The sequence below is a fragment of the Physella acuta genome, unplaced genomic scaffold, assembly GCF_028476545.2.
Source record: "Physella acuta isolate Inbredline_101_S28 unplaced genomic scaffold, ASM2847654v3 ptg000119l, whole genome shotgun sequence".
In the NCBI taxonomy this organism is placed as follows: Eukaryota; Metazoa; Mollusca; class Gastropoda; family Physidae; genus Physella; species Physella acuta.
The window spans coordinates 233,354-248,970 of NW_026731639.1; the positions used below are offsets into that span (position 1 = coordinate 233,354).

At 33.1% G+C, this 15,617-nt stretch overlaps 1 protein-coding gene across 38 annotated transcripts in view; it reads left to right on the plus strand.

The window, feature by feature from the left end:
* Positions 1 to 2,324: 2,324 nt before the first annotated feature.
* Positions 2,325 to 15,617, plus strand: part of LOC131934882 (zinc finger protein 235) — a 39,244-nt gene continuing 25,951 nt past the window's right edge. For 18 of the 38 annotated variants that reach the window (XM_059291059.1, XM_059291038.1, XM_059291046.1 and 15 more), the window contains exons 1-4: positions 2,325 to 2,343; positions 3,278 to 3,384; positions 8,311 to 9,106; positions 10,937 to 11,104. In XM_059291059.1, coding sequence (XP_059147042.1) covers positions 8,326 to 9,106; positions 10,937 to 11,104 — 949 coding nt within the window. In that variant the 5' untranslated portion in view covers positions 2,325 to 2,343; positions 3,278 to 3,384; positions 8,311 to 8,325. Of the gene's footprint in view, positions 2,344 to 3,277; positions 3,385 to 8,310; positions 9,107 to 10,936; positions 11,105 to 14,589; positions 15,046 to 15,076; positions 15,563 to 15,617 lie in introns of those variants that run through there. The other 20 variants (XM_059291048.1, XM_059291064.1, XM_059291073.1 and 17 more) reach the window with 5 other exon arrangements.

Sequence of the window (15,617 nt, forward strand, 5' to 3'; positions counted from 1 at the left end):
GCAAACGAAATTATGTAAAAATTGAAATAGATTGTATGACTGGACTTAGATCCAGAATCTGCTACTTAAATTAAAAATTTTAAACTGTCCTAGCAGGCAGTTGATATTTTGTAGTAGAAGGCTTTAATAAATAATTTAGGCCTACCTACTATGTGTCTAATTACAGTAATATGTACCTTATACTGGACTGAGTGAGGTTAAATTTAGAAGCTGATCTGCGCTTTTGATTTCCCTTTGTTCTTCCTGTCGGGCCCTGAGGGTAATAGATTACATAAGGGATGCTTTCTCTGGTTGGCTGAGTCTCCCCCCCCCCCCCCCCCCGAACGAAATGAAATAAATTTATATGGAAAATATATACTTTTAATAGTGTCCGCCCCCACCCCCCACCCCGAAAAAAGTCTACCGCCCCCCCCCCCCCCCGAAAATTTCAAGTACCCTCCCTCCTCCCCCCCCCCCCCCGGAGAAAAAGTTCTGGAAGAAACACTGCCTACAAAGAAATGAACTTTTATGCAGAGGCGTAGCGATCCCTCCCGACGCCCGGTGACAAACTTTCAATTTGGCGCCCTTCCCCACAGTGGCGTAGCGAGGTTGGGTGTCACCCGGTGCGGCACTTAATGGTGTCACCCCCCAAGTTTTCGATTTGCACCCCCCTCAAACTTTGGATTTGCACCCCCCCCCTCAAGTTTTCGATTTGCACCCCCCTCCCTCAAACTTTTGATTTGCACCCCACCCTCAAGTTTTTCTCTATATATTTTGCTATTTTTTGCCTTGGTGTCACCCCCCTAAATGGTGTCACCCGGTGCGGTCCGCACTCCCCGCCCCCCCCCCCCCTCGCTACGCCCCTGCTTCCCCATATATTTTTTATATTTATAATTCAAAACTTCAGCTATAAAGAGCTTTTAATTTTTTTCCACCTTATTTTGGCGCCCCTTGTATCGGCGCCCGGGGACATATATATTGTTCTCTTGATTCTCTCAAAATTGTGAGTGATTTCCGACGAACGTAAGTATTACTTTACGCTATTTCCGATTTCTGAAAAATGATCACTTCTAGTTCTACCGTACCGATTTCTTCAAAACTATTCAACTAGGTCTCGACAATGCATGATCGCATAAAATTCGTCTGAATTCGATTTTTATTTAACTTTTTAAAAATTAATCAATATGTTCCATTTATAAGGCATTATAGTTTTCCGCTCTGGTAAACACACATTGTTTATGGTTATTTTGTTATTTTCGTGTAAATCAATATCAATCGAATTATTAGTTAGAGGCTCTCTAAGATACATATCCAATATATACGATATACTTCAATTAAGCATTAATAAATAAACATTTAAAATGCCATTCATCTTTTTAAAGGTACTGTCTGGATTATGGAAGACTGTGAGGAGGGGAGGTGAATTGGTAAAGAAAAATGCAATACTTAAATTATGGGCATAGACATGAGAGAATAATACAGTTTACAAAGATATACGCAATTTCTGTGCAATGGTTTAGAAATAATACTGCAGGTTGAACATAGTTCTATGATAAAGAAGTACTCGTATGTTATCATTTTATTATTTTAACTTTGTAGAGATCCTAGTATTGTAAATAAGTTGGGAAAATGTTAAAATCTGCCGTGACGGCTATTTAACTAAGCGGACATATTAACTAAAGTGTAGGTGTTTCATCAGGCCTATGCAGTATGGTTTCATATGGAACTTGAAAGTATGTTGCCCGCTGTTTTTTAGTAAAATTGAAGAAACGACAAGTTTACGCTAGAACAATATCCAGGACAAATAACGAAATAGACAATCAATTTTTTCGACCATAACCGAAAGCATAAAAAACAAAACAAGAAAAGCTGAATACAAATAAAAAAGTATTTCTTATAGTTGTTTTTTTTAACGAATGTATTTGGCTTAAAGTCCATATATCCTATATATTAGCCTATATTGCCTATATACTATGCTTCATGTCGACTATAGATATAACTTCTCTTTCTCTCTTAATACTGTATTATTTTTAGCCTCTTCCCTGTTTTAAAAATAATTTAAACAGAATGTATTCTGTAATTAAATATCGCTTGATCATCCAACACATCGAAATACATATAGATCTAGGCCTTGATTTAGCCTGTTTAGTATTATAGTTATTGTTGATAATAATTAAAAGAAAATGCCAATCTGGCCGATCAGGCATGAGTGAAAGGCACGTGATATATTGTGACCAATGGAAAATTAGAACTGGTAAAGCCTAAGCCTGTGCTTTTAAAATATTGTACAACGATACCTAACTATGTTAGGCTAGACCTAGATCTAGCTTCTTTTGTTAATCCCTAGTAGGCTAAACATTACGTGTAGGAACTTTGTATATTGATATATGATTACATTAAGTGTGTTTATTGTTTTTTTTTTTACAAATACACATAAAAGATAAGTTTAATTATCAGATGGATATAGAATGCTTTAGATAGAGGTTTCAATACTCGACAATGAAGTTTATATATGTAAAAGAAGAATGATAGAATCTAGATTAGGGCAAGATTTTGCGACCTCAGACTGTTTATTTTCAAAGTTGATTGGGTTTTTCTTTTTTCTATTCTCATCTATCTACGCTGAAATCGATGCAAATAATATAAGCTATCGTTAATGTATATTAACTTTTGTTTCAGTTGTAGGCCTATTTTGAATAAACATTCAACATTTCTGATGCCTTGCAGTAGCGTTAATTGATCCACTCTAAAATGAATCATATTTAATATACTATTTATACAATCTTCAAAAGAAAATGCTGGACACTAGATCTAGTATTGAGCGTTTTATCGTGGTATAGTGGGTTACAGTGGTAGAAAAGTAACAACTGCCTGTGGTCATTATAGGCCTAACATTAAGCGAAATGGGTATAAAATATATTCCTGCTTTATTAAATTGCGTGATGTATGAATTTAAACGTATGCTACAACCTAACGCCGAGGATTTTACATACTTGTATCTACGTTTATCGCTCAAGAAAAATTTGAGAACGGCTAATCAATCAGTTGGCAAATATTAATTCTACTAGATCTATATTTCAAATACGCACAAAATCGTTTACATTTTTTATTTTGTATAACAATATACTTTATTTATATGATGATAAAAATAACAGTACTTTCAGATAGACTGAAAGCGATGTCAGTTTCATTTATCATTTTCCCTCTTTTTCCCCTTGTATCTGGCTATTATTTTACCAGTTCGAGATAGTTCACCCGCAAGTGTTCTGAATAAATTATGCTAATTTTATGTTCCTAGCTGGTCCGTCATGGCGTCTGTTTGAGCAAACGCACAAAGAAATTGCCGGCATACCCCATATTTGTGATATAAGATAAAAACAGATCTTCCTTTACATAAAGTTTAAGGTGAGCACACATATGTTTTGTTGCAGTGTCTGTTGTAGAAATATTTATGCTGCTTAACTTAAATCGTGAATGAATTGAAATTAAATGTACTTATCGCTATCGCCCTAGTTTAGTACGTAGCGTCGACCATCCCCACGGACTGGAAGTGGTAATGAAGCAACGCTGAAGCCTATTGAGGTTGATTGAACTGATCTAGACTAGATCTAGATTTTATAGCCGATTTTTTTTCTAGACTAGTTCTAGATCTAGCTTTAAACGTCTATGTTCTAGAATGTGTTGTCTTATTATCCCCCATCGAAATTGGCATCTTTTATTTTAAATAATTTAGAGAGGGCAAACTGCAAGTGAAAAGAGATCAGTCATTCAATGGTTCTTAACCTTTTTGGAGGACTCCCTCCCACCAGCTTCATATATCCAATCCTTCTTAATGGGAAAAATAAAATATTTTTTTTTCTCTATAGCCCATCACTCTTTATGCAGCTGATGATTAAATCAAATGACAACAAGCACTTTGATGCTGACGTTAATATAGGTACTAGGATAAATTTTCAAAATTGGGTTTTTGGGGAAACAACTACTACAGTTAAAAGGAGCAGAAAATTACAATAACAGAACCGTTTTCATTTTTGATGTAGCTCAAACGGTTAAAAAGTTATGATTTTTTTTCGTATTAAAAAAAGCGTTTTTTTTAACATAGGATTTTTTTCAATTTCTGTGTTAGAATTTTTTTAAGCATTTACTAAAATTGTCATAGCCTGTAAACCGTGTGATCAAATTTGTTATAACTTTGTAGTAACTTAAGTTATCATATATGTTAACATAATAAAAAATAAAAAGAGAACTTCATAGGTAGAATTCTAAAAAAAACTGGAGGTGAGGAGGGGACCCCCTTGTTTTTGCATTCACAGTGCTTTCATACAATCACAGTTTAAAGTTAAACTATTTGAAATATCAAGCTGAAAATTGCTCAGAATGTGTGGCTATGGATGAGATCATTAATACCATCAAAATATTGATCATAATTTGAAAGTTTTTTGTTCAAAGAGCAAATGAGCTGATAAATTATGCATTTGTACAAAAACCGAAATCTGGTTAGTGTAAAATGGAAAATGATGCCAAATTTGAACTTTTAAGTATTTATGTCTCAAAATTGGCCTGATTGTAGTTAACCCTAAACCTAAATAGATACAATCAAATTGTATGTTTTAGTTATATATGTCTGCCTAAAATAGGGGGTGGAAGAATGTACCCCTCTATATTTTTAACACCGAAACTTTTCACACAACTCAAAATTAACTCAAACTATTTAAAATATCAAGCTGAAAACTGATCAGAATGAAGTTCTGTAAGTGTGTCTGTTAATATTATATAAATATTGATATTGGTAAGTTTTATTAATGGTTATATGTGAATTCTAATTTTTTTTAATATATGAAACCATATTTTAAACTATTGTAATTTGTTTTAGAAAATTTAGGATGAACAAGTTATTTATTTCCATCAAAGAAATTTAATTTTCATCACTGTTTAATATTACATTGTTCTTCCTTTGCCTGTGCTGTAGAATTGCAGTTTCTATCTGGAATAATGAACATTACTTTAGTAACATGTCATTAAAATAAATGAAACATAACTAATTAGTAAACTGACCAACCACTGTAGACATACGGTCATTAAGATCGACTTATTAAAATTCCCGACAAACCCCTTGACATCATTAATGACTTATTGTGCGTGACAATAATTCCCGTCATTAATGCTCACGTCAATATGTGCTTGACAATAACTCCCGTCATTAATGCTCACGGCAATCTGTGCGTGACAATGACTCCCGTCATTAATGCTCACTGCAATCTGTGCGTGACAATGACTCCCGTCATTAATGCTCACGGCAATCCGTGCGTGACAATGACTCCCGTCATTAATGCTCACGGCAATCTGTGCGTGACAATGACTCCCGTCATTAATGCTCACGGCAATCTGTGCGTGACAATGACTCCCGTCATTAATGCTCACGGCAATCTGTGCGTGACAATGACTCCCGTCATTAATGCTCACGGCAATCTGTGCGTGACAATGACTCCCGTCATTAATGCTCACGGCAATCTGTGCGTGACAATGACTCCCGTCATTAATGCTCACGGCAATCTGTGCGTGACAATGACTCCCGTCATTAATGCTCACGGCAATCTGTGCGTGACAATGACTCCCGTCATTAATGCTCACGGCTATACAGTTCCAGAATCTAGCTCTCCTCAAAATGGCTCAAAATAAACGCCGTAGATAAAAAAAAAACTAATTTTGTTAGTATTCAAGATCTAAAAAGTCCACAACATTAAAGAAGAATTCAAATAAACAGGACTACTGCGTTTACAATCAGAACAGAGCGTTGAAAACTTGGAATACTGTTTTAAATCCTTCATTATAAACTACGGTAAACGATCTTCCATAAGTGACGTCATTAACCCTCCCCCCTATCCTCATTGGTACACTACGTCACCTTTCTTAACCCCAACCCTCGATGCTCACGTAGAACAATGTCAACCTCGGGTCAACGCGTCGTTCAGTGACGTCAGAGGACTGAGGACAGATTCCCGGTGAACGCAGTTAATTGGGGGGGGGGGGGGCATAACCAACAATAATAATGTCAGTTTCGCGTGTTGGTTTAGTAATTAGTAGTGGGCCATCCATACAATAGATCTACATGACGTCACGGAACTGGAGTCCACCGTACTTACTCAACCCCCCCCCCCCCCCCCCCCCCCAACACCCATCTCCTATGTGCAACACATCATCCAAAACGTTATGCCCTCTCGGTCTCAACCTTAAACCGACCGCTAAATGTATGCGTACATGACAGCATTTCAAATAATAAAGTATATAGGCCTAAATAAAGAGTCAATGGGGAATGTGCTATTATTTTCTAGAACTGTCAATTCAAACGATATAGTGATATTAATTAAACAAAGTCTATACTAAATAATAAAAAAATAACTGAATACAGTGTAAATTGAAAGTCATATTTAATAAGTCGGTAGTGTTGTTAGCGTGATCGGGCTAGGCCTCTCACGGTACTTCCGGCTTTCCTTTCGTTTTGAGCCGTAACCATCAGAAATGGCGAAGTACATACCTTCTTGGGGAGTGAACCATTAACAATGGGAGCAACTTAGAACTCTAAATTAATAAAGATAATACGTAGAAATGGTCCCTATGTTTGAGTCTCTACATAAAGTGGACGTGTCTTCAATAGTTATTTTGTAATGAATAAAATAAACTTACCTTATTTTCAAAGAATAACTCCTCTTTTTTGGGTCCAGTAGAAAAAACAAAAAAAAACAAACAAGCTTGATATCCATTTATCTCCTTAAAACAATCATCACAAGAAAAATGATCACACGGAAGCGGCGAATTAAGCAAATTTTCGAACATCGTCACTCGCGCGATCGCCGAAAACGCAACAGCCTGGTAACGGGAGAAAAATCACGCCGCGGCGCGAGCGTAATCCTAGTACCTACGTTAATATTAAGGCCGATTCTAGCCGGAATAAGATATGCATGCGATACGCATGCGCAATGGAGAGAAACTACGACTTGCCTTAGCGGCGATGTTTTCGATGGTACTGCGCATGCGTGTGTTTACAACTGCAGAACCTAACACCAACCCTAATCTTAACCCTAGCCCTAGCCCTAACCCTAGCCCTATCCCTAATCCTACCCCTAACCCTCATTCTAGCCCTAACCCTAGCCATAGGTCACTGCGCATGCGCAGAGCTATCTTTTGCCGACTAAGTGGAGACGTTGGCGAGAAAAATCTTCTTCCGAGTAGACACTTCGTAATATTAAAGAGCTCCGTGCACTAGGACTAGATTTATAGTTTATAAATATTGTGTGCTACTAGATCTAGATCTATAGGCTGATTAAATCAATGCAGGGTTGCCATCTAGTATTCCAGCAGTAGTGTACATTTTGGTGCCGGGGTTTACCAGGATGTGTCAAAATAATAGTAGGGCCTAATAAATTAGAACCCTTTGTGTGTGATGTGACTTCCCTATGTGCATTGTATGTTGCCAAATGAAAAGAAAAAAATATTTTGGGCCTACTGGATTTGTTCCAAACCCATGCCACTTGACAGGGTCACCAACGCACTGTCATCTTGGCTAGTGAGGCACATACTTTTTCATATAGGCCTAAGCCTATATTTCATATTATTTTACCTGCTTTCTGTTAAAATTTTTACGGAAGGCCACACTTCACCATTTAGTAACATTTAAATTTCGCCATATATTATGTTTAATTCAATTAGGCCTATATCCTAATTTTATTGCCATAAACAAAGACGTAGCCTATATGAAACATAAGACCTGAAATTAATGAGTTAAGAAAAAAAATTCAATAATTTGTTGTTTTTTATAGCCTACTTTTTTTTTTAACTAATTAATTTTGGATTGGCCTACATTCTTCTTTTCTCAGACAGCTTAAATCTAGTGTATCAGTAGATCTAGTTGAATTCATTCTTTTCTAGAAAAGAAGAACCAGCAGGCATATCTATCTTATTGAAAATTATTGGGACCTAATAAAAACAGATATCATTACAGCTATGGTAGACAGAAAATTTATTAGCTTGATAATGTACATAACTTTTCAATCAGCAAGTCTTTTTTTTTTTTTTTGTGAAAATATTTTCTTGACTATTAAACATGTTTTAGTGTTCAAATAAATTTGTGTGCACCAAAAAATAAGCATATTACCTTAAAAGAACATTTTTCTCAACATATAAAGTTTTATAGTTGTACACAAAGTGCAGATGCTCTGATCAAGTGGAACCAACAAAAATAAATAAATATACAAACTTATTAACAATATTTACTTTTAGTAGACTATACATTGTTTTTAATTGCATTGTATATTGGATTTTTTTTTTTTCCAGAACCATTCCCGTACCATGGATTTCGATTCCTCTTCCAAGTTTATTTCTTCTTTAGCCAAGTTTCTACAGTCTTTATGTAATGGTTATGTAGAATTTAACAGTGGTGTTGAAGTGATTGGACATATTTACTTAAATGTTGACACAGGAAAGAAAATAGACTACATTCTAAATGAAAAAGTGTGTAAAACTGATGAAAATTCTGTTACATTTATCAGTAACAGTTTTCATGCTCAACCTGCAGAAAAACCTAAGCCATCTTTGAAAAACTCTTCCGACTCAACAAATAAACTCAATGACAGTGTTGAAATAAAAAACACAGAAGATGAAATCGTCATAATGGACGAACCAGAGAGTAAAAATGTAGGAACATTGCCTTCCAGGGATAGTTTTCGTAGAAAAACTGGAAGTCCTCACTCAAAATTTGGTCGACCAACAAAACGTCCTCATCAAAGTTTTTCACATGGTCACAAACATTTATCAAAGCATCATAAACCTGACCCCTCATCTGGCCCTAATGGTGCTCAACATGATACAGAATCATTACATTCTGAAAGTAATTCCTCCTCCAATTTTGTTACACCTCAGTTAACCAGTGAAACTTCATTAGCAGCAGCTTCAGACTCTGAAATATCTCATCTTTCCAAAGTCTTTCCACAATCATTTGGTGATACATCGAACAATCAAAATGCAGCTGAAGAAAGGGATATTAAACCTCAGTTAGATAGTGAAATGAATGTTATTCAGGTTAAACAAGAGTTTAGTCATTCAGAGCATGGGGAGGAGGAACAAGAAACATGTGAGTGATTTTTTTAATACATTTTTGATATTGTGAACATGTCTTTATTTTAAATTAAATTATTCCATTAAAGAAAACAAATTTAATACCCCAAATGTTATTGGAACTGAAATAATACAGCTTAAAAAAAATTGGAACTCATAGCCCATGAAAATGTGGTGTCTGGAAAGGAGCTCCCAAGAAGTTAATAGCTTCTTTTTTTTTAAATGGTTTTCTGTCTTTTTTTTTTTTTTTACTTCTATTCATACTTAATCATTTGTCAAAACAACAAAATCCAAATGTTTTTATATTGTTCAGTATAAAACGTGTAAAAGTCTATATGATAAAGTGTAGCAAAAATTACATCACGTTAAAAATCGATTTTACCATTATTTGCCTTTTTTTTAGCTTGTGAATTAACGTCAATAAAAACTACTCATACTTATAAATTACAAACTATATGGCTGAGCTATGTGTATTTATTTTTTTTTTTTATTTCTTGTCTCATTGTAAGCCTAACATCCATTTACTATAGTCTTGCATTAAATTAAGATTTAACAAAACCAGCAGTTTTAATATATCTTAATGTGGACCCTTTTTTACATACAAATTCATACAACAGCAACATACCTCAGGCTCAGAGGTAGTGTTGCTAAGCAGCTAGACAATAGACCATTATTATTGTTAATGTTTGAAATGACACAGTTCATATTTTAACTTAAGCTTTTCAACTTACAAGCTACAGTGAAATAGTATACTGAATTTTAAAGCTTTTTTATGATACTCATTTTTTTTGTGTCGTTATGACTTTTAACTTTTAAAGCTGGCCATGCAAGTTTTTTTTTTAATTTAATTCCTGCTCAGCATATTTCCATATTACTTGACTCGGGTGTTAGATAATAAAATGGCATTTATCACTTTTTAGTTTTCATAGGGTTACTCAATGAAACGGCTTGTATCCTGGTGTATGTAGCCCATATAAATGCTGTATGTCTAAATTAATTGTAACTATTTTTACCTCTATTTTATTAGTTTTTAAAAATCTGGCTATACAGAATGCTGGAGAATTAAAAAATATATGAGCTTCTGGTATTTTTAAAAATTCCTTTCTATTCATCCTAGTTATTTTTAAACTAGTGAACTATTTATAAAATATTAGTTACACATTTATTGTAATAAAAATAATTAGTTGTAGTAGGCCGACTAGTACTACTAGGAATTAAATCTAAGTGTGTATACAACAAAAAACAAATGCAATATTGACTTCTGAAAACTAAAGGTATAACTTAAGGCCAAATTAATTTTTTTTTTTATTTTAAAGTAATTGCTAGAATTTTTAAAAAAATGTAATTAATTTTAGCCTTGACCAATGAATTAGCATAAAGCATTTGCCTTATAATTTAACATTTTACAATTACAATGCCAATGTTCAACTTCTCTATGGTATATTAAAGTAGTAGGAAAATAAAAGATTGCAGTATTTTTTACAATAAAAACTAACATAACTTTATTAGGCTCTCCATATTTTAAAGCTTGTTGTTTTTGCATAATTGAGTCAAGCTCCAAATTATGTTAGAAAAGTGTTCATCACTTGTTTAAAATATATTATTTTTAAGATTAATTACTGTATTGTCACATCCCAGCTTTAAAAAACTAGGTTCTTTTGGGCAGTGTTTCATTTTAAAAACAAAACAAGTCTTGATTTGTTGGTTCTATGCAATTGCCAATGCTAAATAAATTCAGTACATTATGGTGTATTTGTGTGTGTGGTACACTGATGTGTATGGAATGTTCTGTGTTAGTGTTCTTTGTAATGCTAAATTTTTATCATTAATTTTTAAAATTTTGCAGATGATGATTCTCAAGATCATAGTACAGTTTTCCCTGGTATGCCTTATGATCAGTATTATTTGGAAGGCAGCAGGAGGGGTCATAGGTCAGAGTTTGGTCAAGCTGGTTTATCTCAAGATTTTTTCCCTGGAGCAGGACCATCAGGAGAGGGAATTGGAGATTCTTCAGGTTGGTCTTTTTATCTCTTGTATTATTTTTTTAGTGGCTAGCAGCAAGGAAACGATTTTTCTGTATTTTTATCATGAGGACAGAAATGAACATGTTTATTTTAATTTTTTGTGATAGTTCAGGTGCTTGAGTGAGTTTTTCTTAAAATTCATATTGCTTACATATACTGGTGTATAACCCAGATTTCTTGATCAAACATTTGCGGATCATTAGTAGTGTTTCTGTATCTCTCCAGTATACTTTTCAATTTTGTCTCTTGATTTTAGCTTTTAAACTAGGTTTCTTTTTGTTTGAATAGTGTATGAATTTATGATTTTTATGTAGGCAACTGTTGTGTATCTAGCCAATTCATTTCTGCAGCAAATAATATACTCAAGGACTTTGGGCCTATTTAATCTTTCTTGTAAAATAAGTATGTACTGTGGATTTCTTTATCCTTATACAAACATTCCATTTTGATTTATTTCTGGTGTATGTTTGTTTAATTCTGGCTTATTTTAGTCAATTAAGCATTTAAAACACAATGAACTTGTCTTGCAGTATACTTTCTAATTGTGGGGTCTTCCATATTGATTTTCTTTTGAAGCTCCTTTCATTCTTGTGATCCAGTGGTTTCCATTTGGCTTTATTGGTCTAGTTTTTTTTTTAATTGGTGTGTCTCCGAATACTCTTCAACTTGTTAAAGTGTCACATCAGGTTTAGAATGATTGTTAGGTCTGTGTGAACTTATTGTCCCTGCAAATTACTGTGGCTATTACTAATTTAAGGGCTCGGTGGAAAAGTTGCTCTTTTTTTTTCTTCAAAAATGAGTTAGAGACCTGCATAATTTTTATTTCATGCCCTAAACCATTCCTGTAAATTTGGAGAAAGTACCTAAGTGATTTAATTTCATAAAACTGTTGAAAAGTATTACATATTACATCATTTTAAAAGCTTTGGGCTTGTTTCTCAAAACTAAAATTATTTTTTCCACTGAGCCCTTCACTAGAGAATACCTCTTGATAACTTTTTCATGAAGCTGTGTTGGATATTGCAGATTCATATTTGCCAAAATACTTACTTTCATGGGCCATAAATTGTGGCATTTTAATCATAGAAACTATTGGGTAAAAATAAGTTAATTATAAACATGGTGTGAGATATGCTAATGAATGTTATATTAAATATATAAAAATAAAATGTCTATAAAACATGAAGAATTTTTTTATAGGTGTTAAAAAAACACTTGTTCCTTGCTGGTAGCTACACTCTGTAGAAAATTGGAATTTTAAATTTCTCAGTTATTTTTAGATACTTTAAATCATTTGTTATTATAACTTAAATTACGCAGAATACTCAGGACAAACTGGATGCAAAGAGAAATGTTAAATTCCATTTTTCTACTTAAAAAAAAGTGTTCAGAATATTTGTTGATTTTTTCAAATATTGTTTTTGAAATTGTCCATGGCTGTTTTGCACTAATTTAAATCAAAATACAAGATCTATATGAATTTATAAAAATAAAAAAATAAAAGATAATGCAATTTAAAAGTTTTGGTATAAAATGCTGTATTTGAAGTTGTCTGACAGTTTTCAACTGGAAGGGGGAGGGGAGGGACTTAAAACTTTCTCAGAAATATTTTTTAAAATTTTAATCATATTAAATATGAAATTTTATTTCATCAACAAAAGTTCTGGACATAACTCAGCATTTACTTAATGCTTATCTTCTTATTACTTTGAGTTTTTAATAAAATATTGAATAAAGTAATGAAAAGGCAAGATTAATACCATTCAAAATCTTTTTAGGTATATCAATTAGCATTTGGTTTGCTATCAACACTAAACTATTTTTAATTGTAAGGACAAACAATACTTGCTTGTTCATTATTTTCACTCTTGACCATATATTTTTTTATAACAGTTGCTTATAAGAGACAAAAACATGGCTCAACTCAAATGTTTTGAATTTTGTCCAAATTTAATTTTAAAATAAATGGCAAAAACTGGGACCCTATATTCTTTAAATTAATTAATCAAAGATATTTTAATACTTATAAGCAACTATTATTTATTGAAAGGTAAGTGATATCTTGTTGAAATTTTCTTAGTGTACTACTTTCTTAAAAAGTGTTCATAGTAAAGCATTTATTTTAAAAGGATACATTTTTCTGTGATGGCGAAATTTTGGGTTGTTTACCCATTAATTACAATAATTTATTTAAAGAGGGTTCGCTCTGCCATGTCACAAGAAAGGCTTGTTTGGCTATAAGCTTAACTGTTTCGGCGAAGAAAAAGTTTATAAATATATATTTAAACAAGAACTTGTTATTCTGAGTTTTCTGTTTTTTTTTTGTGTTTGTAAATTAGAATGAATGGATTGTCAATTCTGTCATCAGGGAAAATAATATCCTTTTATTCAATGGTTTCAACAGCAACTGTTTCAGTTGGTTTAATCATTTTATGGAATCCTCTTTTTCTATTCTTCTCTTATTCTCTTGTTTCTTTCTTAATCTCCTTTTTAATAGTTTGTTATACATTCCTTGAGCAATAACAGATGTGTGCCATCTATTTAATGTACATCAGACTACAATAATTCCATATTTTCAGCATATCAATATACTTTGTTTGATATTTGTTTTATTTAATTTAAAATGTGTGTATCAAGCAGTGCCTATTAAAGATTCTATTGGTCAGTTCTGGTGTTTGCATACAACTTATGAATAAAAATTCTTGATAACATTTAGAAGCTCTAATTAAAGACCTGCTACTGTTGGACTTTTTTTGTGTACATTACAGCTCTGTTGGTGAGGTTCACTTATTGTACCAACATTTGTGCTCATGGAGCAATACATTATGTTGCAACTTTTTATTCCCTTGTATCTCATTAAAAAATTTTTTGCTCATTTGTTGGTAAGATTTTGTTTAAGTGCAGTACAATATTAATATGCTTAAATAAAATTAAACTTGTGTGATAAATTTAACATTGCAAGTAAACACCCTTAAAGATGGTAGAGGTTTCATATATTAATCTTTAAACACAATAAGATGCTCCACTAGATATACAAGACTGTTTAATGACACATGATTCTGTATTAAATTTTTTTTTTTTGAAGACTGATGGCAATGCACATTTTAAGGTTATGGTGATAAATTAACAATCATGCTATCACATTGATTTTGTTAATAGCTTTTCTGTGAATTAGGCTTTTAAAAAATATACATTTTTAAGATAACTGTCATGGATTGCTTTATATTAGAGAGAAATAATTGTTGTGGTAGAAAATATGTAAAATGTACATTTGTATCAGACGAATATGAGTTACTTACTCATTTTTGAAACTACTGTACACTCCTTTATGATATCTATAGCAAGATGAATAGATAATTATTTTGATATTTTTTAGTAAAAGAGCCATTGTTTAAATGCTCTGTTGCTTATCAGTGAGTGTCAGAGGTTTACACCCACAATTTAGGGTTTATTTGTTTTTTTTATTTGTCTGCAGCCTCTGTGAGTGCGAGAGTGTACATTCAAGGGATAGGTGGTTTTAATCAAAAACCACAAAGTGCAGGAATGAAAACTTCCTCAGGACTGTATATTTGTCAATATTGCAATCGGACTTTTAAATATAAAGTTCACTATGATGGTCATATAAACACACATTTGAATCAGAAATCGTTCTCCTGTCCTAGTTGTGGAGCCTCGTTTGCATACGCCAATAACTTATCGCGGCACAAACGTACTTGTCCTTACATGCGCAACAGATTATTGCAACAAAAAAACAGCATGTCCTAAGATTGGTTCGTTCATTTGAATTACCATTTGTGATCTTGACTATTCTATATCAGACCAGTGGCTGCTTATCTGAACAAATTAGTTTTCCGATGAGTCTAAAATATATGTCAATTTAGTGCAAGTTTTCTAGGTTGTGACTTGTAGGATGAGAGAGAAACTGGTACCCATCATTGGCTTTGCCTTTTTCTCATCCTCAGAGGGAGCAAGATATGGCACCTCACAGAGATCAGAAAAAAGCGAGCTGGCAGGGCACACTTCCTCTCTCCACACGCCAAGCAGAAATAATAATTCCTGTTGGTGCTTTTATTGTGACATGGGCTTCAGTTCTGAGCTTCTTTTAGTTCAACATCTTAGCTCTCACACGCACCGAAAACCTTTTCAGTGTGAAAAATGTTCACTCTCATTTATGCATAGATCTACTCTTAGGAGACATCAAAATGTGTGCGGTGGTAGTTTTACTCTAAAAAGACATGTGTGTCCTTTTTGTGAACGTACATTTACTTACAGACATGATTTAAAAAGACATTGTAAAAACATACACGATAATAAGTAAAAGTGCATAACATTAATAATCATTATTGGTCTGCATTTTTATTTTTCGGACTGTTTTCATTCTTCAGTATTACCGAAAGTATGTCGCTGTTAACCCAAATTTTTTTTATGAAAGTGTAATAATATTCATTATGTAGCTTATTTATCTTTTTTTTTTTTTTTTTATGAGAGAAAGAAATGTCATGT